This window comes from Lipotes vexillifer, unplaced genomic scaffold, assembly GCF_000442215.2.
Source record: "Lipotes vexillifer unplaced genomic scaffold, Lipotes_vexillifer_v1.1 scaffold240, whole genome shotgun sequence".
Lineage (NCBI taxonomy): Eukaryota > Metazoa > Chordata > Mammalia > Artiodactyla > Lipotidae > Lipotes > Lipotes vexillifer.
In genome coordinates this window covers 88,491-114,183 of record NW_006797481.1, presented here as the reverse complement: position 1 = coordinate 114,183, position 25,693 = coordinate 88,491, and the positions used below count along the sequence as shown (strand labels likewise).

The window sequence follows — 25,693 nt, the reverse complement described above, 5'->3', positions numbered from 1 at the left end:
CGGGGGGGGGGGGGGGGTCCCCTCTGGATTTGGGCCTGGATTTATTTACCAAGCAAGTAGCCTCTTTGTAGTTACTTTTAATCTCGCCATACTAGGGACAGAGAAATATTCATGTGTGACCCTGGGACCCTCTAAAAATGAAGAGGACAGCCTCCAGCATATACCCCCGTGGCAGTGCATTCTGAGGTATCACTGGTTTCTAGGCCTGAATCTAGGCTGGTCCTTGGAGGATGGGGTTCCAGACACTGGACCTCATATGAGGAGCCCCTGCTCGGGGTGCTTTGGCTGTGGGAGGGTGGCTGATGACAGGTGAGGAGTGCGTCCCAGACCCCTTACTCAACTGAGCCATTCCCAAAGGCTATTTTAAGTTTTCATGACACCCCACTGGAAGCCTGCTGTGTTGGCTCCTTTATTTACAGTTTCTGAGCCTTTCTGTGGGAGACTGGCTGGCTGTGTCTGCTGGAGGCCAAGAGGACTTTGAATTCAGAGCAGTTGTGGGTCCAAGCTGGCATCTCAGGGGTCATTACTTCTTCTGGTCCTTCAAATGAAAATGTGAATATGTTTTCCATTGGCTTTCATTTCCAACCTCTGTACAATGCATCTGTGCCCTTGCCTTCAAAAGAACATTATTTCTTTTGTCACTTATGCCCAGGTCCACACACGGAAGGAAGAGAGGGCTGGACCGGAAGTGTCAGGGGGACTGGGGCCATGCAGGAGGGAGGCTGCCCTGACCAGCCTGCCACAGTCCTTTGGCAAGTAGACCCTGGATGAATCCAGCCATCATTGTGGCTGAGCTTCTTTCTTCCCATTTTGTCCTTTCGCCTGCATCTTGTCAACTTTCAGGATCGGGCTGTGCTACGATTAGTAGTCTTTAAAGTATGACTGTCTTTGCTGGCGTTTAAAGTTGAAGAAATTAGGTGAAAAATCACGAGTTCTTCCCTTTCTCTGTGGAGCTGAGAGGGACCTTGGAAGCCACCTGATTGAGCCTCCGTATTTTAAAGAGGAGGAACCTTCGGCACGAGGGGCTTTGCTGCGGTCGCACGGGTTGCCTCACGGAGTGTGAGCTGTAGCAGGCATCTTAGATCACAGGAGGGGGGTGCCTGCCCCCTAGCATATGGGACGTTTCCTTGGCTCCTATAGACTGACTGCCTGTGGGCTCCTGGGCTCAGCCAGATGAAGGCAGCATCTCCATCAGGTCCTGAGCAAGTGTGCGCTTTGGGTTTTAAAACAGATGAGTTTGGAAAGCAGGCAGGGCCAGCTTCATGGGTGTGCCACCCCCTCAGGAGGAGCCCACCCCTGGCTTAATGCTCTGTTGTAACCAGCTTGGAATTCTTCATAATTTTGGAACAAGGGGCCTCCACGTTTTCCTTTTGCACTGGGCTCTGCAAATTATCTAGCTGGTCCTAAATGTGGGACGGTTTTTGAGAACATGCTGTTCCTGTTGAATAAAGGAGGATTTATTTCTTTTCCCTCATATATACTGTGTTTTTTTTTTCCCCAGTTAGCCCTGCTTACCAACTCTGTTGAGAATTTGGAGAGCGCGATTGTTCTTGCTGGAAGGGAAGGTTGTGTTGTTAATCCTGAATCCTGGCTCTGAGCTCTCAGGCCTGGAAGTGGGAAGTGTGTCCCCACAACTGCAGGAGCTGCGGGGGACTGGAGGCTGGGTGAAAGGGCTGGGACCTGGAAGGGAGGCCACAGAGGCAGAGCAAAGAGTCCAGCTGGGGAGCCAGACAGATAGCTCCCGCCTCTGCCGCTCACCAGCTCTGAAGCTTTGAGCATCGTGCTTGACTTCTCTGATCCTCCGTTTGTTTCCCCATCTCTGTAGACTGGAGGTAAGATTCTCCCTGCAGGTTTGCAGGAGTGGAGAGTGTGCATTAAGGAATCTTGGGAGATAGAGCTGGGGACTCAAAGCCACGTGATGGAGGGAGTTGTGGATGAGACAGGAGATGGGGATGTCCTTGGGGGTCCTGCAGTAAGTTCATGCACCCCAAGTGGCAGTTACTCAGGGGAGACACCGAAAATGGGCCAGACTTGCCCGAATTAGAATGTAGAAGTGGGAATTTTAGAAGTTTCAGAAGTGTGGGAGGAGCCTTTTGGAAGTGTTGAGATGTACCGGGGAGGCTGAGTGCAGGGCTGAGAACTGGGAGGTGATAACCCAGCTTGTGGCCTCGAGATGGGCATGGGGTTTGGTGCTCTTTGTGCTTTTCTCGTTCAGGACTCCCAACTCCCAGAAGTAGTGGTATTATCTCCATGTTGCAGGAGGGTAGGCTGAGGCTTGAACAGGGAGAGCCGCTGCCTGAAGTGACACAGCTGTGAGGGGCAGAGAATCGGGACTGGAGGCCAGGTCTGCTCTGGAGTCACTCTGGCATTAACAAGGAGGCTTGCGAACTTACCCAGCCTTGCTGACCCCGCTAGGAATGTTCTGAGGTTGGAGTCCAGCTTGGCCTTCCTGTCTCGCTCAGACACTCTGGGTTTGTGAACCTGAGCTGCTGAGCCGGGGTGGGAGAGGGTGGGCAGCTTCGCATGGAGAAGGGACAAGGGACCAAGGGACGGGGCCGAGGGACAGAGCGTCCAGATCCAATTCTAGGACAACTGTAGCCAGATGTGGAGCGGGGGCCACCCTGGAGGGCCGCCTTGGTCCTCCTACAGTGGAAACAAACTTATGGTTACCAAAGGGGAAAGGTTGGGGGGAGGGATACATGAGGAGTTTGGGAGTAACATATACACACTACTATGTATAAAATAGATAAACAACAAGGACCTACTGTATAGCCCAGGGAACTACTCTCAATATTCAGTAATAACCTATAAGGGAAAAGAATCTGAAAAAGAACAGATATATATAGATTTAGATGTAGATTGATATGTATAGATATGTATAACTGAATCACTTTGCTGTACACCTGAAACTAACACAACATTGTAAATCAACTATACTCCAATATAAAAACAATTAAAAATAAAGTGTATCCATGGCACGCTGGCCATGGTGACTTGTCGGTCGCTGAGAGTCCTGGCCGGCAGAGGCAGTGTGTCCTGTAGGTGTAGCTCAGGTGTCCTGCTGGCCTGGCTCGGGCATCCCCCTCTTAACACTGTGAGCCAGCCACGTGCTCTAGGGGGTCAGGGAGCCACGAGGGTGGGACCCAGGTCCGGTCCCTGGGCAAGATTTGGTACTCCCACCTACCCCTGGCAGGTCCAGTTTTATGGGATCTGAAAGGGGCATCCTCTTAAGAAAAAGAATTCACAATTATGAATACAGCAGTAGGCGTGGAAATGATTCCTTATTTAGACTGAGAAAACAAACTGCCACAAATTAAAACTTTTTAAAGTGGACAAATTCTACAAACTCCACAAAACCCAGAAAACTGTCATGATGTTGTTAGTAACTACCAGATCCACTTTCACCTTTAAAATACTCCTCCCCGCCCCCGCCACCCCGTATTTTTTGGCTGTAGATTCTTTGATCGCCTTTTCATGTGACATATTTTGTAATGTTTCCTCTGAAGAGAATAGACTTATTTCTTCTTATTATTGTCATTATTATTATTACTACTATTATTGTTAGTTTAGTCTTTCCTCTGGCATATTTCTCCACTACCCACATACTTCCAGGCCAGATCACCGTACTCTATACAACCTGTGGCCTGCAGTAGGGGCACTGGCAGGGTGGCATTAGCAGTGCCCCTGGAAACCGTTTCTGTCCCAGGATAGATAACTAGAACCAGAAGTGACTTCAAAGCACATAAATTAAACGCAAAGCAAGATGATCCCTCTAGTTTTACTTTCCTCTTAGCCACATCCCCAAATGCCCACAGCACTCCGACAGGACAGGAGATGTGTGGCAGAGGGAAGGAGGCAATGGTTTCAACCAACTGCAGTTTAAATATTTCATTTCTACAGATTTTCCAAAAGCGTTTGCTTTGGAAAGCTGAATGCTTTGCTAGAGCCCTCGCAGGGCAAATGCGGGCGGGCTCTAGGGCAAAGCCTTGTTTACCTTCACTCTAAATCCATTTATGCTTTGGATTATTGTAGCTGTGCTGGGATTCAGGATTATCCACTGGAGAGAGCCCAGGAGACCTGGCCAAGGTTCCCAAAGCTTCATGGTTTGTGGGCACCCTCGATGTCTCAGTAATTTTTCATGGCACCCCCTAGGCCAAAAGAAGGATCTGACAGTTCCATTTATCAAGTAGTATAATTAGGTCCCAACACCTTAATAAGTTTTTGTGTCCTTGTAACCTATTAGTCATTTGACAAAAAAAAAAAAAAGAAAGAAAAGAAAAATGATATTTTAATTTCATTATTCAATAACCACAATTACTTACAAAATTAATACAAATGATCTTTGCACACCTGTTGGGAGCCACACAGCCTCTCAAATCTTGGAATCAGATTGGACACTGCCACCCCATTTCCAGTTCAACATTGATTTTTGTACAGTACTTTCTTTTAATCACAGCGACCACCAGAAATCCAAATTCACAAAATATGGAATCATCAAAAGAATGTAGTGCAATCTGATTTTGAAACCGCGAATTGCCTAGAGCTTGTTCTCAAGGTGTCCAACAGATATCAAGTATCGCTGTGTTTCCCCAGAAGACGTGAAATATCCTGTGAGTTTGCTGTGGCACTCAGGGGTGGTTCAGGGCAGAGTGAGAACAAATGCATTAGGACCGGCAAGACTTCTTCTTGCTTCGCCTCTCATCTTTACCTGACATTTTTGCCTTAAAGATGAATGAAACACACATTTTGATGTATTTAAAGCACATGTGCAGTTGTGTGCTAAATCTTTTGAGGGAAACACAGATAAAAGTCTGTCCTTTGATTCGTAGTCCCCTCGTGATTTTCATTTTCACTGCAACAAATTTTCTTCAGTGTGATCATGTATGTCCAGTACTTAACTTACTGCCTGGCTTTTCTTCAGTAAACACTTAATAATGGAAGTGTCTGTTAATTCTGATTCTGATAACAATCACTGAAACTTTTCAACACTGTGTCTCTCTTTCCTCATGTAAGTAAGTTGTTGAAAGTAGTTAAGAAGTAACATCTGTAAAACTCCAGAGATGATGGTTCCAAGGAAGCAGCATTTGTGGAGTTTTGTGAATGACTGGTAGTTTATAAAGGGGAAAGATGAATCATTATTATCTTTGGATGGGAATCTGGCAATTGTAAAACTCATAAAATTATAGTAAATGGCTACTCTTAATGGGTCATTTGTTGTGTTTAAAATTATTAATGATAAATATTTATTAGGGAAGTGGAAAGATCTGTCTTTGTAAAATGTTGTGACATCATTCTACTAATCCTAGTTATTCAGAATTTTTCTGTTTAAAATCACATAGTACATCATTCAGTTTTGTCTTTTTGAGGATTATTTTGATATCCTAGGTTCTTTGCTTTCCACACAAATTTTAGGAATAGCTTATCAATTTCTACAAAAACTCCTGCTGGGGTTTTCACTGGGAGTATGTTGAATCTGTAGATCAATTTTGGGAAAATTGATAGCTTAATAATAGGGAGTCTTCTGACCGACAAATATGATGTCTCTCTCCATTTATTTAGGTTTTCTTTCATTTATTTCAGCAGTTTTGTAGCTTCCAGTGAACAGGTCTTGCACATATTTTATTCAACATTTTCCTAAGTATTTAATATTTTTGATGGTGTGTTATAATTGGTATTTTTAAAAATTTCAGTTTCCAATTGTTAACTGCTAATACATAGAAATACAATTGATTGTGCATATTGACCTGTTATCATGTGATGTTGATAAACTCACTTATTCTATGTAATATATTTAGAGATTATTTTTCTATGTGGACCCTTATGTCATCTGCAAATAAAGACAGCTTTACGTTCTCCTTTCCAAACTCTATGCCTTTACATTTCTTTTTCTAATTAATTATTCTGTCTAGGACTTCAATAAAATATTGAATAGAAGTGATAAGAATAGATGTCCTTGCCTTGTTCTCATTTTTAGAGGGAAAGCATGTAATCTTTCATCGTTAAGTATGATGTTAGTTTTAGGTTTTTTGTTGATTCCTTTTATCAAACTGAGGAAATTCTCTTCTATTTCTAGTTTGCTGAGTATTTTTTAATAATGAATGGACGTTCGATTTTGTCAGATCTTTTTTTGCGTCTATTGAGATGATCGTTTGGGTTTCCTTTTTTAGTATGTTAATTTGGTGAATTACGCTAGTTAGTTTCAGATGTTACACCAACCTTATTTATCCTTTCCTGGGATAAACCCCACCTGGTCATGATATAGTATCCTTTTTTTATATTGCTGAATTCTATTTGTTAAAAAATTTAATAACATTTAGTCTGTGTTCATGCTGGATATTAGTCTATAATTTTATTTATTTATTTATTTGAATTTTACCTTTTTATACTGCAGGTTCTTATTAGTCATCAGTTTTATACACATCAGTGTATACATGTCGATCCCAATCTCCCAATTCATCCCACCACCACCCCCTCCCGGCCAGCACTTTCCCCCCTTGGCGTCCATACGTTTATTCTCTACATCTGTGTCTCTATTTCTGCCCTGCAAACCAGTTCATCGGTACCATTTTTCTAGCTCCCACATATATGCATTAATATATGATATTTGTTTTTCTCTTTCTGACTTACTTCACTCTGTATGACAGTCTCTAGATCCATCCACGTCTCTACAAATGACCCAATTTCATTCCTTTTTATGGCTGAGTAATATTCCATTGTATATATGTACCACAACTTCTTTATGCATTTGTATGTCGATGGGCATTTAGGTTGCTTCCATGACCTGGCTATTGTAAATAGTGCTGCAATGAACATTGGGGTGCATGTGTCTTTTTGACTTATGATTTTCTCTGGGTATATGCCCAGTAGTGGGATTGCTGGGTCATATGGTAATTCTATTTTTAGTTTTTTAAGGAATCTCCATACTGTTCTCCATAGTGGCTGTATCAATTTACATTCCCACCAACAGTGCAAGAGGGTTCCCTTTTCTCCACACCCTCTCCAGCATTTGTTGTTTGTAGATTTTCTGATGATGCCCATTCTAACTGGTCTGAGGTGATACCTCATTGTAGTTTTGATTTGCATTTCTCTAATAATTAGTGATGCTGAGCAGCTTTTCATGTGCCTCTTGGCCATCTGTATGTCTTCTTTGGAGAAATGTCTATTTAGGTCTTCTGCCCATTTTTGGATTAGGTTGTTTCTTTTTTTAATATTGAGCTGCATGAGCTGTTTATATATTTTGGAGATTAATCCTTTGTTGATTGATTTGTTTGCAAATACTTTCTCCCATTCTGAGGGTTGTCTTTTCGTCCTGTTTGTAGTTTCCTTTGCTGTGCAAAAGCTTTTAAGTTTCATTAGGTCCCATTTGTTTATTTTTTGTTTTTATTTCCATTACTCTAGGAGGTGGGTCAAAAAATATCTTGTTGTGATTTATGTCAAAGAGTGTTCTTCCTGTGTTTTCCTCTAAGGGTTTTATACTGTCTGGTCTTACATTTAGGTCTTGAATCCATTTTGAGTTTATTTTTGTGTATGGTGCTAGGGAGTGTTCTAATTTCATTCTTTTACATGTAGCTGTCCAGTTTTCCCAGCACCACTTACTGAAGAGACTGTCTTTTCTCCATTGTATATCTTTTCCTCCTTTGTCATAGATTAGTTGACCATAGGTGCATGGGTTTATCTCTGGGCTTTCTATCCTGTTCCATTCATCTATATTTCTGTTTTTGTGCCAGTACCATACTGTCTTGATTACTGTAGCTTTGTAGTATAGTCTGAAGTCAGGGAGTCTGATTCCTCCAGCTCCATTTTTTCCCCTCAAGACTGCTTTGGCTATTCAGGGTCTTTTGTGTCTCCATACAAATTTTAAGATTTTTTGTTCTAGTTCTGTAAAAAATGCCATTGGTAATTTGACAGGGATTGCATTGAATCTGTAGATTGCTTTGGGTAGTATAGTCATTTTCACAATATTGATTCTTCCAAATCAAGAACATGGTATACCTCTCCATCTGTTTGTATCATCTTTAATTTCTTTCATCAGTGTCTTATAGTTTTCTGCATACAGGTCTTTTGTCTCCCTAGGTAGGTTTATTCCTAGGTATTTTATTCTTTTTGTTGCAGTGGTAAATGGGAGTGTTTCCTTAATTTCTCTTTCAGTTTTTTCATCATTTGTGTATAAGAATGTAAGAGATTTCTGTGCATTAATTTTGTATCCTGAAACTTTCCCAAATTCATTGATTAGCTCTAGTAGTTTTCTGGTAGCATCTTTAGGATTCTCTATGTATAGTATCATGTCATCTGCAAACAGTGACATTTTTACTTCTTCTTTTCCAATTTGTATTCCTTTTACTTCTTTTTCTTCTCTGATTGCTGTGGCTAGGACTTCCAAAACTATGTTGAATAATAGTGGCGAGAGTGGCCATCCTTGTCTTGTTCCTGATCTTAGAGGAAATGCTTTCAGTTTTTCACCATTGAGAATGATGTTTGCTGTGGGCTTGTCGTATATGGCCTTTATTTTATGTTGAGGTAGGTTCCCTCATGCCCACTTTCTGGAGAGTTTTTATCATAAATTAGTGTTGAATTTTGTTAAAAGCTTTTTCTACATCTTTTGAGATGATCATATGTTCTTTTTTCTTCAGTTTGTTAATATGGTGTATCACATTGATTGATTTGTGTATGTTGAAGAATCCTTGCATCCCTGGGATAAATCCCACTTGATCATGGTGTATGATCCTTTTAATGTGTTGTTGGATTCTGTTTGCTAGTATTTTGTTGAGGATCTTTGCATCTATATTCATCAGTGATATTGGTCTTTAATTTTCTTTTTTTGTAGTATTTTTGTCTGGTTTTGGTATCAGGGTGATGGTGGCCTCATAGAATGAGTTCGGGAGTGTTCCTTCTGCAATTTTTTGGAAGAGTTTGAGAAGGATGGGTGTTAGCTCTTCTCTAAATGTTTGATAGAATTCACCTGTGAAGCCATCTGGTGCTGGACTTCTGTTTGTTGGAAGATTTTAAATCATAGTTTCAATTTCATTACTTGTGATTGGTCTGTTCATATTTTCTATTTCTTCCTGGTTCAGTCTTGGAAGGTTATACTTTTCTAAGAATTTGTCCATTTCTTCTAGGTTGTCCATTTTATCAGCATAGAGTTGCTTGTAGTAGTCTCTTAGGATGCTTTGTATTTCTCAGGTGTGTGTTGTAACTTTTCTCTTTTCATTTCTAAAGTTATTGATTTGAGTCCTCTCCCTCTTTTTCTTGATGAATCTGGCTAATGGTTTATCAGTTTTGTTTATCTTCTCAAAGAACCATCTTTTACTTTTATTGATCTTTGCTATTGTTTTCTTTGTTTCTATTTCACTTAGTTCTGCTCTGATCTTTATGATTTCTTTCCTTCTACTAACTTTGGGTTTTGTTTGCTCTTTCTCTAGCTCCTTTAGGTGTAAGGTTAGATTGTTTATTTGAGATGTTTGTTGTTTCTTGAGGTAGGATTGTATTGCTATAAAGTTCCGTCTTATAACTGCTTTTGCTGCATCCCATACGTTTTGGATCATCGTGTTTTCATTGTCATTTGTCTCTAGGTAGTTTTTGATTTCCTCTTTGATTTCCTCAGTGATCTCTTGGTTATTTAGTAGCATATTGTTTAGCCTCCATGTGTTTGTGTTTTTTGCGTTTTTTCCCTGTAATTGATTTCTAATCTCATAGTGTTGTGGTCAGAAAACATGCTTGATATGATTTCAGTTTTCTTAAATTTACTGAGGCTTGATTTGTGACCCAAGATGTGATCTATCCTGGAGAATGTTCCATGCACACTTAAGAAGAAAGTGTAATCTGCTGTTTTTGGATGGAATGTCCTATAAATATCAATTAAATCTATCTGGTCTGTTCTGTCATTGAAAGCTTGTGGTTCCTTATTAATTTTCTGTTTGGATGATCTGTCCATTGGTGTAAGTGAGGTGTTAAATTCCCCCACTATTATTGTGTTAACTGTCGATTTCCTCTTTTATAGCTGTTAGCAGTTGCCTTATGTATCGAGGTGCTCCTATGTTGGGTGCATATATATTTATAATTGTTATATCTTCTTCTTGGATTGATCCCTTGATCATTATGTAGTGTCCTTCCTTGTCTCTTGTAACATTCTTTATTTTAAAGTCTATTTTATCTGATATGAGTATTGCTACTCCAGCTTTCTTTTGATTTACATTTGCATGGAATATCTTTTTCCATCCCCTCACTTTCAGTCTGTATGTGTCCCTAGGTCTGAAGTGGATCTCTTGTAGACAGCATATACATGGGTCTTGTTTCTGTATCCATTCAGCGAGCCTGTGTCTTTTGGTTGGAGCATTTAATCCATTCACTTTTAAGGTAATTATCGATATGTATGTTCCTATTACCATTTTCTTAATTGTTTTGGGTTTGTTTTTGTAGGTCCTTTTCTTCTCTTGTGTTTCCCACTTAGAGAAGTTCCTTTAGCGTTTGCTGTAGAGCTGGTTTGGTGGTGCTGAATTCTCTTAGCTTTTGTTTGTCTGTAAAGCTTTTGATTTTTCCATCGAATCTGAGTGAGATCCTTGCCGGGTGGAGTAATCTTGGTTGTAGGTTCTTCCCTTTCATCACTTTAAACATGTCATGCCACTCCCTTCTGGCTTGTAGAGTTTCTGCTGAGAAATCAGCTGTTAATCTTATGGGAGTTCCCTTGTATGTTATTTGTTGTTTTTTCCTTGCTGCTTTCAATAATTTTTCTTTGTCTTTAAGTTTTGCCAATTTGACTGCTATGTGTCTTGGCGTGTTTCTCCTTGGGTTTATCCTGCCTGGGACTCTCTGCGCTTCCTGGACTTCGGTGGCTATTTCCTTTCCCATGTTAGGGAAGTTTTCGACTATAATCTCTTCAGATATTTTCTTGGGTCCTTTCTCTCTCTCTTCTCCTTCTGGGACCCCTATAATGCAAATATTGTTGTTTAATGTTGTCCCAGAGGTTTCTTAGGCTGTCTTCATTTCTTTTCATTCTTTTTTCTTTATTCTGTTCCACACCAGTGAATTCCACCATTCTGTCTTCCAGGTCACTTATCCGTTCTTCTGCCTTGGTTATTCTGCTATTGATTCTTTCTAGTGTAGTTTTCATTTCAGATATTGTATTGTTCATCTCTGTTTGTTTGTTCTTTAATTCTTCAAGGTCTCTGTTAAACATCTCTTGCATCTTCTCAGTCTTTGCCTTCATTCTTTTTCTGAGGTCCTGGATCATCTTCACTATCTGAATCTTCACATCTTCACTATCTTCACTATTCTGAATTCTTTTTCTGAAAGGTTGCCTATCTCCAGTTCATTGAGTTGTTTTTCTGGGCTTTTGTCTTGTTCCTTCATCTGGTACATAGCCCTCTGCATTTTCCTTCATCTGGTACATAGCCCTCTGCATTTTCCTTCATCTGGTACATAGCCCTCTGCATTTTCATCTTGTCTATCTTTCTGTGAATGTGGTTTTTGTTCCACAGGCTGCAGGATTGTAGTTCTTGCTTCTGCTGTCTGCCCTCTGGTGGATGAGGCTATCTAAGAGGCTTGTGCAGGTTTCCTGATGGGAGGGACTGGTGGTGGGTAGAGCTGGCTGTTGTTCTGGTGGGCAGAGCTCAGTAAAACTTCAATCTGCTTGTCTGCTGATGGGTGGGGCTGGGTTCCCTCCCTGTTGGTTGTTTGGCCTGAGGTGACCCAGCACTGGAGCCTACCTGGTCTTTGGTGGGGCTAATGGCGGACTCTGGGAGGGCTCACGCCAAGGAATACTTCCCAGAACTTCTGCTGCCAGTGTCCTTGTCCTCACGGTGAGACACAGCCACCTCCCGCCTCTGCAGGAGACCCTCCAACACTAGCAGGTAGGTCTGGTTCACTCTCCTATGGGGTCACTGCTCCTTCCCCTGGGTCCCGATGCGCACACTACTTTGTGTATGCCCTCCAAGAGTGGAGTCTCTGTTTTCCCCAGTCCTTTCTAAGTCCTGCAGTCAAATCCTGGTAGCCTTCAAAGTCTGATTCTCTGGGAATTCCTCCTCCCGTTGCCGGACCCCCAGGTTGGGAAGCCTGACATGGGGCTCAGAACCTTCACTCCAATGGGTGGGCTTCTGTGGTATAATTGTTCTCCAGTTTGTGAGTCACCCACCCCGTGGTTATGGGATTTGATTTTATTGTGATTGCGCCTCTCCTACCGTCTCACTGTGGCTTCTCCTTTGTCTTTGGATGTGGGGTATCTTATTTGGTGAGTTCCAGTGTCTTCCTGTTGATGATTGTTCAGCAGTTAGTTGTGATTCCGGTGCTCTCGCAAGAGGGAGCAAGAGTACGTCCTTCTACTCCGCCATCTTGAACCAAATCCTCTTTTTTTTAAAATTAGAAAAGACAATCCTTTTGGCCACATGCATGTGGGATCTTAGTTCCCCGACCAGGGGTTGAACCTGCGTTCCCTGCATTGGAAGCACGGAGTCTTAACCACTGGACCACCAGTGAATTCCAGTCTATAATTTTCTTATAATATCTTTGTCTGGCTTTTATATTAGAGTAATGCTGAGTTCATAAAGTAAGTTGCGCAGTGTTTACCTTCTTTTTTCTTTTTTTCTTTTTTGCGGTACGCGGGCCTCTCACTATTGTGGCCTCTCCCGTGGCGGAGCACAGCCTCCGGACGCACAGGCTCAGCGGCCATGGCTCACGGGCCCAGCCACTCCGCGGCATGTGGGACCTTACTGGACCGGGGCACGAACCCGTGTCCCCTGCGTTGGCAGGCGGACTCTCAACCACTGCGCTACCAGGGAAGCCCTACCTTCTTTTTTAAAGAAAGTTTATGAAGTGTTAGTATTGTTTCTTTCTTAAATGTTTGGTAGAATTCGCCAGTGAAGCTGTATGGGCCTGACATTTTCTTTCTGGGAAGGTTTTTAACTACAAATACAGCTTTTTAAATAGCTGTAGGATTATTTGGATTATCAATACCTTCTTCAGTGAGTTTTGATAAATTATGTCTTAAAAGAAATCTGTCCATTTTTTCTAAGCTGTAGAATTTATGTGCATAAATTTGTTCAGGATACCTCCTTATCATGCTTTTATTGTCTGTAGGATCTGTATTGATGCTCTCTCTTTGATTCCCTATGTTAGCCATTTTTGTCTTTTCTCTTTTTTTCATTAATCAGGAATGTAGGAAATACCTTACTTTCATGTTTCTGAATTCTGAATTGCCAGCTTTCTGTAAATGGCAGAGGCTGTTTCTGAATGCCAGCCAATTCCAGCTTTCTGTATAATGGAGTAGCTAGAAGGGCCAGGTCTCAACCCGGCTTGAGACTTCCCGTCCTCATTACCTTCTGCCACATCAGTTCTGGCATAATTAAACAAGGCCCTCACTTCATAGAGGGAGTTATATTTGTCTTCTTCTGGGGAGGTTGGTTACTCCATGGGAATTTGAGAGTGCAGCTGGGCTTCAGTTCAGGCTAGACTATTCTGCTGACACAGCCCCTGTCTCCCAGTGGCTGCAGGTTTCTCTTGTAAGCTGGGGAACAGAGGTACATTTCAAAGCCAGAAAAACTGGCTTACCGCACACCTTCCCCTTGATCTCTGCCTCTGCACTTGTGGCCATGATGGCCCTGTTAGGAGGAGCCTCTAAGACATACACAGATTTGCCAAGGTGAGGTGAGTGGTTCTCTGGACACTTTCACCTCTCCCTTTACTTCTCTGCTGTGCCACTGAGGTAAGTGGTGCTCACACCTGTCCAGAGCTGCCTACTGAGCAGCACCTCCACCAGTTCTTTTGGTTTTTTATTTTTAAACTATGCCATAACTTGGCCAAGCACTTCATCATATACAGTAGCTCATAAAATCAGCATCAAAAACACATGGAGGTAGGGCTTCCCTGGTGGCGCAGTGGTTGAGAGTCTGTCTGCCGATGCAGGGGACACGGGTTCGTGCCCCGGTCTGGGAGGATCCCACATGCCGCGGAGCGGCTGGGCCCGTGAGCCATGGCCGCTGAGCCTGCGCGTCCGGAGCCTGTGCTCCGCCACGGGAGAGGCCACAGCAGTGAGAGGCCCGCATACCACAAAACAACAACAACAAAACAAACAAAAAAAAAACTACATGGAGGTAGATGTTATTATCATCACATTTTATGGACAAGGGGAGAATACTTGGAGGAGTAAAGTGACATACTAAGGTCACATAGCCAGTATGTCCCATACCAAGTGTCAAAGTCTGATCTTTCTGAGACCAGAGCCTGTGCTCTTACCTATCCTCCCCATGCTGAGTGGCCTGGATGCCCCAGCCCTCCATCTGTCTGCATCACTCGGAGAGTGGGTTGTGGCAGAGCCAGCCCAGGTCCATCTCTGGAATTCTCCACCCGACTTGACCCCTCTGGAAGGAAGATAGTTGACCCGCAGTTGAAATCACAGCAGGTGGGGCCAGCCAGGGTTTCTAAAGACCATGAGGCAGCAGCAGCTTCCTTTAGCTCGATGGACAACCTTTTACATGGAGCAGGACCCTAGCCTTGAGCCAAGCTGCTCTTAGCAACACTCTTATTCCTCATTCTGAAATCGCATTTGGAGAAGACAAACACTTCTTTGGTTTGACGTTTTGCCCATCTTTGGCCTATTAGTTGATAGTTCCTTCAGTTCAGTTTCTGCTCTATTTATTTCTCCCATTAACACAGATCCACCAATGATAATAGAGGTCACCCGTTGCTTTTTTTTTTTTTTTGATACGTGGGCCTCACTGTTGTGGCCTCTCCCGTTGCGGAGCACAGGCTCCAGACGTGCAGGCTCAGTGGCCATGGCTCTCCAGGTGACCACAGCACAGGGCACAGCACCTTTAAGTGTCTCGTCTTATGTGAGTATATATGCGTACGATCATGAGTGTGAGAGTGAGTGTGTGTATGAGCATATATTCATGAGTGTGTAAGTGTAGGTGTGTGTGTGTGTGTGTGTGTGTGTGTGTGTGTGTGTGCGCGCGCGCGTTGGGGGCACAGGCCCTTTGGTTAGCAAGGGGCAGTTTTGCAGCCCTGTAGTTTCCTTTTAATCCTCAGCCTCCTTGCGAACCCCGCTGTGTGAATGGTGAGGGAGGGAGACCAGCTGTGGTGAAGGGTCAGGGTTCTTTCCCTTTTATTTCCTACTCATCATGGATCAGTACTTTTGTAAAATATGCTAAAAATGAATTACTACCAATATATAGTTTAAAAAGACACAAAATATCAGCCCCGATTTAAAATTTTTAGATGCAAGAGGCATAAGATTTCTCCATCAAATTTCTATGAAGGTTTCTGGAAGCTCCCTGTGAGTTCCTGCATGGGGCCAGGTGGCAGTGGGGCTGGCAGAGCTGCTGGGTGCAACCCTGTGCTCGACCCACGGGCCAAGACGGAGAGGAGGGAAAGGAAGGGGTGTGGGGGTTCTTGGCTGCAGGCTGGCCTGGAGCCCCTCTGCTGTTCAAGCAGAGAGACTTGTTCAGGGGTATCAGCAGGTGGCACGGGTTTGGGGTCAGAGCAAGAGGCTCAGGCTGCCTCTGCCACCCGTGTGCCCGCAGAATGGGGGCTCCCAGCCCCTGAGTCTCCAGGAGCTCATTTCTGAGTCAGATGCCATGGGTGTGCACATCGGGCTGGTGGTAACTAACTTTTTGTCTTGCTGGGAGACCTACATCAGATTTGTGATTGATAGCTTTGTCTGAAAGGAGCTTTGCAAATGCCCACCATACGGGGGTTCCCTAATTACAGTGCATATGTTTATAGAGAGAATTATGGTCATTCGATTTTCTCTTTTTTTTTTTCCCCCAACAGAATCAAGGCATCTCTTGTGTCTTTTGGCCTGGGATGTCCTGGGGTCGGGGAAATGGAGTGAGTGCTTAAGATGTGGTGGGAAGCTGCTCTGGGGACAGACAGCGGGAAAGACACCATCTGCGCCTTTGCCCTAATGCTTTCTCATAGTAGCCTTTTAAATCTGTAACATTTGATGGGCATCTTGTCAAAAACAGCCTCAGCCCTCCCCTCGACAGCGGCGGTGTGCTGACAAGGGCTGCTGTGTGGTGCTGCGGGAGTTGGGGAAGGGACACTGGTGGACGGTGCCATGTCAAGGTGGCCCTCGGGCGACCAACTCTTTGGAATAATGTAGGAGGCCCGGGTATCTGCTGGTGCCTCTGGTTCAACATTTTCGGGGTGAAACTATTGAGAGCAAGGAAGCCGAGCCGAGAGGTCATCTTTGGTGGGTTTTGCTGTCTTATCTGAGTGTCTTATCTGGCTCTCTTATCTGAGGCCAGTTGCAAAGGGCTCTTGTCCTCACCCTCCTTCAGGTTTTTTGGCTCTTCTAACCTGTATCTTTCTCCAGGTGACCACAGCACAGGGCACAGCACCTTTAAGTGTCTCGTCTTTGTTTCTGTTCTCAGGGCAGGAGGATCCCAACAGTTTGCGCCATAAATACAACTTCATTGCCGATGTGGTGGAGAAGATTGCTCCTGCTGTGGTTCACATCGAACTGTTTCGCAAGTAAAGAGAGCTTCCTTTTGTCCCGCGGCCTCTGAAGCTCCCACCGAAGAAGCCGCTGCCATTAGCAAAACATCAGATCTATTTAAAGTGTCACTGAATACAGTCCTACAGGAAGATAAGCATTTCTCCCTTGGGATGTTTTCCTGTTTGACTAACTTAAATCTACATTCTTGACCCTTCTAGATATTTTAAGAACCTCTGGTTCTGCAGAGATTCCCTAAGAATATTTTCTAAGTGGAATGTTTGGATGCGTATAGAAGTCAGTCTAACGTTCCATTTTTTAAAGTTAAATAAAGCCAGTGTGTCAAGTAACAATTGCTAGATGTGTGCTGCGGTTACAGAATCACTTCATCAGTGTGTCTCAGAGCTGATCTGAGGATGTTTCAGCCTTAACTACGTACTGTTTTTGGTTCTAGGCTTCCTTTTTCTAAGAGGGAAGTGCCTGTGGCCAGTGGGTCTGGGTTTATCGTGTCCGAAGATGGACTGATTGTGACAAACGCCCACGTGGTGACCAACAAGCACCGAGTCAAAGTTGAGCTGAAGAATGGCGCCACGTATGAGGCCAAAATCAAAGATGTGGATGAGAAGGCCGACATTGCACTTATTAAAATTGACCACGAGGTAAGTGTGTTCCCCACCTGCAGGACCAAGTTCTCAGGTGCCTTGACTGACATTTGGCTAAATCTGGAGAGGTCAAAAAGCACCAGAACTCCCTGATTTCATGAGATTCTGAAGCGGGACCAAAACAGTCAAGTCTGGACCAAAGGAGAACATTTAGGACATGCTGAGTGTGACCTGGGGTGGGGGAGGGGAGGGAGCGCATGGAAGCTTCTTTAATAAGCAGGCTATCAGGTGAGAGGTTTTTGTTTTTTGTTTTTTGTTTTTTGTTTTTGCGGTACGCGAGCCTCTCACTGTTGCGGCCTCTCCTGTTGCGGAGCACAGGCTCCGGACGCGCAGGCTCAGCGGCCATGGCTCACGGGCCCAGCCGCTCCGCGGCATGTGGGATCCTCCCGGACCGGGGCACGAACCCGTGTCCCCTGCATCGGCAGGCGGACTCTCAACCACTGCGCCACCAGGGGAGCCCTCAGGTGAGAGTTTTAACAGTAGTGTTTTCAATTTTTATAAAAGAAAGCAATAGGTTTATAAAGAAATTAGTAGGTAAGCAGTGAAAATTGAGTTTCCCTTCCATTCTTAGTCCTGAGGCAACTGTGGCTACAGATTTCTGTTCATTTGTGCACTCATCACGTATAGAGAATTTGCTGGGTTTTGAAGTTAGCCATCATTAGCATGTGAACAGCCACTCTGAAAACAAACCAGGTCTCCCAAATTGGGTTTTTGCAGAGTTACTAGGTGTGTTTTAAAACAATACTCCACACGAAAAAGTATTGGAAACTGTGAATTAAAACAAAGCTAATGGATTTCGTCCTCATAGCACTTCTCAGAGCTTTTAATATGCTGACGTGCATATGACTCTCCTACAAAAGGGTGTGTACTCTAAACTACAATTTTCTGAGTGTAGATTTTTTTTTTTTTTTTTTTAACTGAGACACAAAGAGCTCAGTTTGGGAAAAGGTTTGCTTTCTTTTGAAATATTCTCCATGTAGGCATTTTTGTTCTGTTGATTTGTTTAGCAGTCTTCATACCTGAACTTAAATCCAATTTTTTTAGACCATCAACAATTCCCACTCTTTGGTACGTTAGTTATGGAGGTTTGTTTTGCTGTGTGGCAGGTGCCTAGAGAGATGGTGTTTTCTGGTTTCTCCACGCTCTTGTCATTTTCCAGACTTCATCTGGAAAGAGGAATCAGGCTAGGCTGGAATCTTGTTTCTGGCCCAGGAAAAGATCATAGACCCAGAGCCAGGAGGGATTTTCTTCTCCGGCTCGCCGTACATTTTACTTGATCCAAGCTGTGAAGTCAGACCCAGGTGGTACAGCACGGGCTGTTTCTGTTTGTGTTGATTGGGACAGAAACAGGCTCTGTGCCTGGTGTAGGTAACTAGGTAACTGGCCTTTAGCGAGGTCTCAATTGCGTATTATTTTTGTTAGGTTACCGTGGAATTTCTGTAACAACTAATCTTTCAAAATGTGTTTATCGGTCACAGTATAACCATAATAACTTCTACTTGATAAGCTCCAAAGCTGGGCCAGGCTCTGCTTTCATTTGTAACTTTCACCTAATCTGCACAATAGCTGTATTATTGCCATTTTATAGAGGAAGAAACAGGGGTTCAGAGAGCTTAAGTCACTTGCCCGAGGCCACACATCTAATGCTGTGGTGAAGTTATAGCCTCCGAAGCCGGCCAGGCTCCCCAAGTGCCCAAGCCCGTGACCGTCATGGGAGGGACGCAGCCTGGCCTTTTGGTGTGATGGGCTGACTCAACTTTAAATACCCACTGGCAGGCTGGCGCACCCCGGCTTAGGTTCACACTGCGTGAAAGGTGTCCAGGATGTGGTAGTCTCACCGGAAGGAGGCGACCAGAATAGCATAGCCTGTGGCCACACGCGGGACTTCTCAGCTCCACCGAGCCCTGGGGAAGCAGCCAACCTTGCGGGCTGTCTGCAGGCAGAGTGCTGGTCTGGACGCTGTGTGAGCTGCCCCCGCGGGCTAATTTCATGTTTGGCACGCGTGGGTGAAGCCCATGCAGCTGCTCTGGCCAGCGGATATTCTTTTCAGCTTTTGAGCCAAGGTGGCGAGTGTATTCTCCTGCCATCCCTGGCATGTCCCGGCTGGCTGTGAACCATCTCCCATCTCGACAGACCAGCTTTGTAAGGTGTTTCTGACCTGGCTCCTACTGTCCCCGGGAGGCTAGCCTTCCTGCCAGCAGCGCGCTATTTGAGATGCCTTTCTAGCCCAAGAAAAAAGAGCTTGAAAATTTAAAGTCGAGCTAACGTGGCCTTTCAAAATGGAATCGGAAATGAGAGGATATTAAATTGCAGACGCCCACACAAGAGACTGGTTTCCACTGACTAAACTACTTTTTTTTTGCTGATTGTAGTTGGAAGTGGAGAGAATAAAAACATCTCTTCCAGCTCTTTCCATTTTGTTCCCTTAGTTTGATGATTGATTATTTAGGAGAGGGGGCCGCGGACTGGCTTGTAATGAGGCTCAGTTTGGAAGGAGCCTCTCACCTGGGTGAATACAGATGTGCCCGAGCACATGATAAATGTGCTGGCAGCGCTGGAGGTTGAGGTGAGCTTGCCTCGCGCTGTGTCACCTCAGCAGCGAGAAACAGGGCAGAAAATGTCAGAGAAGGCAGAACAGAACCAATCAAAATTGGACTTGAGGGTCGAAGTCATTCCGAATGGCGCTTGCCGTGTGAGGTCAAGGCCCAGCCTCCCCAGGGCCATTTGCTAATAACCCAGTGGAACTGGTGTGACCGCCCCCCGCATACACGGGCCCAATGGTTAAGTTGGTGCCTTATACTCTGGACCCATTTCCTCCCCTCGGCACCAGGATTTCACTTGAAGGGCTCTCCATTACTTAAACAGCCATCCTTCCTGAGCATGCGATTCTTGCCACTTTTAATGAATGGAAATCATCATGGACATCTGTTATCACTGCCCACTTCTCACCCACCCCGTCCCCCCTTCTTCTGGGAGCAGAGGCCAGCATCTCCTTCGGGGTCCATTTCTCCCCCACTGGAAAGTCTTGAAGGGAGCACCAGTCGTGGCACCCCACCCTCCGAGGACCAGGTGGACACAGGACCCATCAGACCGAGCAGATCCTCAGCTTGGAGCAGCGGCTGGATGCCACCCACAGAAAAACAATATGGGGGAAGCTGGTGTAGCCTCTGCTGCCGGGACCCCGCTGCCCCCTGAGTTCCTGCCCTCTCTGAGCCTGATCTGCCTACTTTCCCTTCCATTTTGCAAGCCCCACCTCACATCTTCCGTACACCTGCCTCATCTTGAATTTGCCAGAGACGTTTCTGGGCTTGCGACCAAAGGAATTTTTGCTTCTCACTGCCGAGCAGACACATGTGCACTCACTTTCCCCGCTGAGTTTTGAGCCAGGAAGAACCTTTGGAAGACAGCTCACTGAGCAGAGCAGCTGTCTTTCCCTGGTCTGCTGCTCCCAGCAAGCTGAAGAAGGAGGATGTCCCCCTGCAGGCCTCGTATCCCCTCCAACCACAGGCGGCCCGGATATCTCTTTCTGTGCTTCTGTCCTAGGATTTGCAACTCCCCTTTCCTCAGGACCATGACTGGGACCAGCATTCATCAGGGGAGGGAATGCCAGCTGCAGGAAGGAAGGACAGTGTGCATGCAAACAGTTTAATAGAAAGCAGCTTTGAGGGCAGACTAGTTCAGCCTTACATAAAAACGGTTTCCAAATGTGTTGAACATGACACTGGCTGTGTCTGCAGAACGTTTAAAAATTTTCTCCAAAGGCAGCATTTTGTCTCTGCAGTTTTTTTGTTTGTTTTTTTGTTTTTGTTTTTTTGGCAGTACGCGGGCCTCTCACTGTGGTGGCCTCTCCCGTTGCGGAGCACAGACTCCAGATGCGCAGGCTCAGCGGCCATGGCTCACGGGCCCAGCCGCTCCGCGGCATGTGGGATCTTCCCGGACCGGGGCACGAACCCGTGTCCCCTGCATCGGCAGGCGGACTCTCGACCACTGCGCCAGCAGGGAAGCCCCTGTCTCTGCAGTTTTTTTGCTGAGTAGTTCAGGGAGAGAGAGAGAGAGAGAGAGAGAGAGAGAGAGAGAGAGAATATTTGGTTTCTTTAGGCCAGAGTGCAGGACAGAAATACTGGGGATGTGCTGAAGGTGAGAGAGGAAAGTTACTTTTGCCCCAGCTGCTTTTCCGCTGTGTTGATTAGGAAACAGGCAGGAGGAAGGTCATCTGTCCTCCCGCCTTGATGATTGCAACTTTCAGATCGGGTCCTGTCTGCCCTGTGTAAACCCCTTCACATGCTCTCTGTTCTTACAGGGAGATCGTAACTGATTACAGGGCCTTGGAGGGCCACCCAGCCTGACAGGCGCCCCACTCTACCCCGCACTCCTCCCTCTGCCCCTTCCCCTCTCTGCTACCCCCCGCCCCCCCATGCAGGGCTGTTCTCCTGGGGCCTTGGCCTTCCCTCCCTGGGGTGTCCCCGTCCAGCTCCTCCATAGGTGACCTTCCTTGTCCTTCAGGCCTTGGGTTAAATTCTGCTTCTGCCCCAGACGGCCCTTCCCTGACCCCCTACCCCGGGGAGCGCCCCACATCCCAACCTCCCCTCATCACTCTGGGGATGCATAACCCCGAAGGTGATCACATTTCATTGTTCATTTGTCCCTTCTCGCCCCCTCATCTTAACTCACGATCGTCTTACTTACTTGCGGATTTGACCGTCTTATTTACTTGCGGATTTGATTGTCTTATTTACTTGCGGATTTCGGTTTCTCTCTGCTGCTGGCGTGTGAGGGGCGCACGTGTCTTAGTCACTTGTGAGGCAGTAGAGACTCAACGGCAGCGTCCTGGGTATGAACTGCGAGCCCTCCGCTCAGCAGCAGGCAAGGCCGGCTGCCCCGAGGGCTCGGGGAGCAGGGAGGCACTGGGGCTCCTGCAGTGATCTGCTGCCCCTTTCCGGCGAGGAGGTGACCGAGCAGCAGGCTGATTGCAGAGCAGCAGCCCCCAGACTCCGAGGCCAGTTCTCATCTGATCCAACGGCTGCCTGGGGTTTGGACGGCGTGTTGCTTTGCTGGGGCCCCCGTAGCTCTGTGGTCTTTGGTAACTCAGAGCCCTGGCGGGGTGGTGAGGTTTCCTGTGGGCGCTTCCCCCGCCCCCCACCGACGCCGACACCCAGGGGAATATTTGGAAGCAAGCTTGTCGAGGCTTTTGAAGTGGTTTGCTTCCCTCACTCCCGGACCTGCATCTGCCCTTGGTCACCTTTGGGCCAGATGCCACCTATGGCCCTGTTTGAAGTGGCTGAAGAGTGACAGCCCTGGGCACGGGGGCTGCTTTGTGGGCAGAGGGTCCTTCTCCTGCTGAGCGGGCTCTGGTCTCTCCAGGCCTGTCTCCTGGAACGTGGCCTGCTTGCAGTGCGTCTGCCCCGACTTCTCTAAGTGAGGAGGGTCCAGGTGGCCTGGGGACGATGGTGGGGGAGGGGAGTGGCGGGTGCCGGGTGTGACTCGTGCCCCTCCACTCCCCCACCCTGCGCCCAGCCTTCAGCCAGTTCCCCTCAGACAACCTGATTGTCAGAAGGCGCTGACTCAGCCGCCTGAGCTCATCCAAAAGTGAATCAGATAACACAGAGCCTGTGCTGGACCGGCTCCCCATCTTCTGGAGTCTGTCACTCATCCCTGTAAAGTAACCAAGAGCTGGAATGCTGCTTGCCCTGCCATAGTTACCCTCGTATTTTGTTTCTGTGTTTTTCCATTTGAATTCTTTTCCCCACTCCCTCCGTCCTGGTTGTTTTATGGTCTCTCCTCTTTTTCTCCCTGAACTGAGAGGCTTGCATTGCATTCGTTAAAGAGGCCCCAGACCCTGTCGATGTAACGAGGCTTCTGTTACCGTATTGATTTTTACCATTTTTAGGGGGATGCAAATCAGTATTGCGTTAGGTGATGTCAATCCAGACGCTGGCGTGGAAACCGGCGTTTTTTGCTCTGGGCCAGCCTTTGTCCAGAGGCTCATGGGGACGAGGCTTCTCATTGTTCTGATTGCAGCTTCTCGTGGAATGAAAATATTTCAGTCCCCCAGACTATCAAAGCTGGAGCCCTTGTGTGTTCTCTGGCCCCATTTCAAGAGCTTAGCTGATTGTTAAGGAAATTCTTTGGCTATGCTTTTCTCTTAATATGGTAATGCTTTTTTTCACTTTGGCAGACTCTCTTCAGGGTATTCGACCAAGACTCTTATTTATGGTTCTGACAAAGCAGCTGGGTTGTAGGGACTGAATTTGTAGGTGCCTCATCGGGAATGTCCCCCTTCAGTGAGGAGGGAGGGCATGCATTGTCAGTTTAATGAGTGTGTAGCAGTGTGTTGGGGCCCAGGGTTGGCCAGCTGTGGCCTGCAGTCCAAATCCGGCCCTCCATCCGCTTTTGTAAATAAAGTTTTATTGAAACACAGCCATGCCCATTTGCTTATGTATCAGTAGAGTCTACAGCTGCTTTTGCTGGACGGCAGCAGAGTACAGTAGTTGGGATGGAGACCACATGGCCCGTGAAGCCAAAAGTAGGTACTCTTTGGCCTTTCACAGAAAAAGTTTGCCAACCCCAGTGTGAGATGATTAACACCTTGTCCTAAAGGAACGAAGTGTGCTTGGACCAAAATATGCTCTTAAGACCCAAGTGAGGTGAAGCACGAGGTCACTACAGGGGAAAGGGCAGAGAAGCTGATCTCATTTGCTCTTGTGGGGACTATGCTTCTTTGCTGAAGAAGATGCTTCGGTCTTGCCGGATTAAGCAGAGAGAGGCCTTAGTTTTGACCATTTCTCTGTAATATCGGTAGAGAGGAATTTTGTGAATTTGAAGATGTTTTCCAAATTATTATTCAATGTTAAATCCTAATGATCTTTTAAGGTCTCGTCGGTTCATTCTTTCAGTTATTCCTTATTCATTCACAGAGTCTATAAGTATTTATTGAGCATCTATTTGACCAAACACTGTGTTAGGTGCTGAGGATGTAACAGCAATGGGCAAAAGCCATGGAGCTTATGGTCTAGTGTGGGAAACAGGTAAACCGGAATAAATAGGGTGGTTGGCACAATGAAGGAACAGATAGAAGAAGCATGAGAAGGCACTGGGGCTGGGGAGACCCTGAACGTAGTATAGGCAGAGAAGCTTATCTGAGGAGGTAACATCCAAGCTGAGATGTGGAGGACAGACAGAGCCAGCCAAGGGGAAGAGTGGGGTACCTAGGGTTGCTTAGATTTCCTTTTCTGCCCATCCTGAGGACCTGGACCTTCGGCCCAGTGCAAACTTATTTCCCAGTGAGTTTTTTAGAGGCCTCCAGAGCACAAGCCAGTGCTTCTGGTTAGCTGGTTCCTCTGCCTATTGTCCATGTATCTTATTGGCCTTGGTTCTTTGGGGCTCCTGATCGTACTCTGGAAAGCTCCAATTTCTTATGTAGTCAATCTCCTGAGAGTCTAGAAGTGCAAAGGGTTCATAATGAGCTGGTCACCTCTTATTCATGGCAGGATGGAGGCAGTTTCCCAAAACTGGTTTCCTAAAACCAACCACTTTCTATGGCAAGGCAGAAATAAGACATTCTGGTGAACTGAGGACTGATTATTCTAATAAATGTGCTAAGCAACAAGTCACTTTTGTTAAATAAGGCACCAGAATCTGATAACGAGAACATATGACTCAGGGTATTTCCCTTTTCGCTTTGGCTGCCAGGCAGCTCATAGAAACCATTGGCCCTGTGGCTAGAATATTTCCTGTGCCACCATTTTATGTCATAAAGAGATACGAATTAACTTATTGTAGTAAGCCCTGTGTCATTGACCATCTCAAATTATTTTTATCTAGAGGAGGTTATATGTCTTTAAGAATTTTTTAGAATAAATTTTACAAGAATGATATATCCTGCATATGGAGCCACATGAGCTCTAAGTGGTCATGGGTAATGGTCACTGTGCCCTCAATTCAGTTCAGCAGTTACCGAGTGGCTGCTGTGTGTTGAGCACTGAGCCTACCAAACAGAGTGAGACCACAGCCCTTCCCTTTGCGGAGCTGGTGGGTATAAGTTGTCCCTTTACCCACCTGAGCCCTGAGCCTACCACCGTATAGACGGCTGAAAACCAGGCTGCAACCAGAGTCCTTACCCAAACTGAAATGCCAGGCCCTGGCTAACCCCAAGGTTAGTCCAAATATTGGACTAATCCCAATTTTAAGATCCTGATGGATCTTTTAAGATCTGATTTGTTTATTTGTTCATATATTCACTTTCACATCCAGTGATTTTCATAAATATTTATTGGCCAAACAACGTTGTAGCAGCAGTGGCTAACTTGGAGTCACCAGATAAAAGTGGAGGGGCTGATGGATGAGAAGACAAAAGTTACACTTGATGAGATGGTGTTTCTCCTACTCTCCATGCCACAGATTATATACAGTCACTGGCTGTTGGGCTCCCATATAGAAATGTTGACATTTCTATACGGGAATATTTGAAATGCCAGCGTTTCTTGATGTAGCCTAAAGGAGTCTAAATATCATGGTGGTATGCAAAAACAGTGAGGGGGAAGTTTGCTTCATTAGCCCTTTCTCTGTTTTGTTTTTTCGTAACCATCCTCTGTTCCTTTTCTCTCTTTCC

At 45.5% G+C, this 25,693-nt stretch overlaps 1 protein-coding gene across 1 annotated transcript in view; it reads left to right on the top strand.

The window, feature by feature from the left end:
- HTRA1 (HtrA serine peptidase 1) overlaps nucleotides 1-25,693 on the top strand; it is a 55,670-nt gene that overhangs the window by 13,951 nt on the left and 16,026 nt on the right. The window contains exons 2-3 of the mRNA XM_007469544.1: nucleotides 16,362-16,461; nucleotides 16,878-17,082. Coding sequence (XP_007469606.1) covers nucleotides 16,362-16,461; nucleotides 16,878-17,082 — 305 coding nt within the window. The remainder of the gene's footprint in view (nucleotides 1-16,361; nucleotides 16,462-16,877; nucleotides 17,083-25,693) is intronic.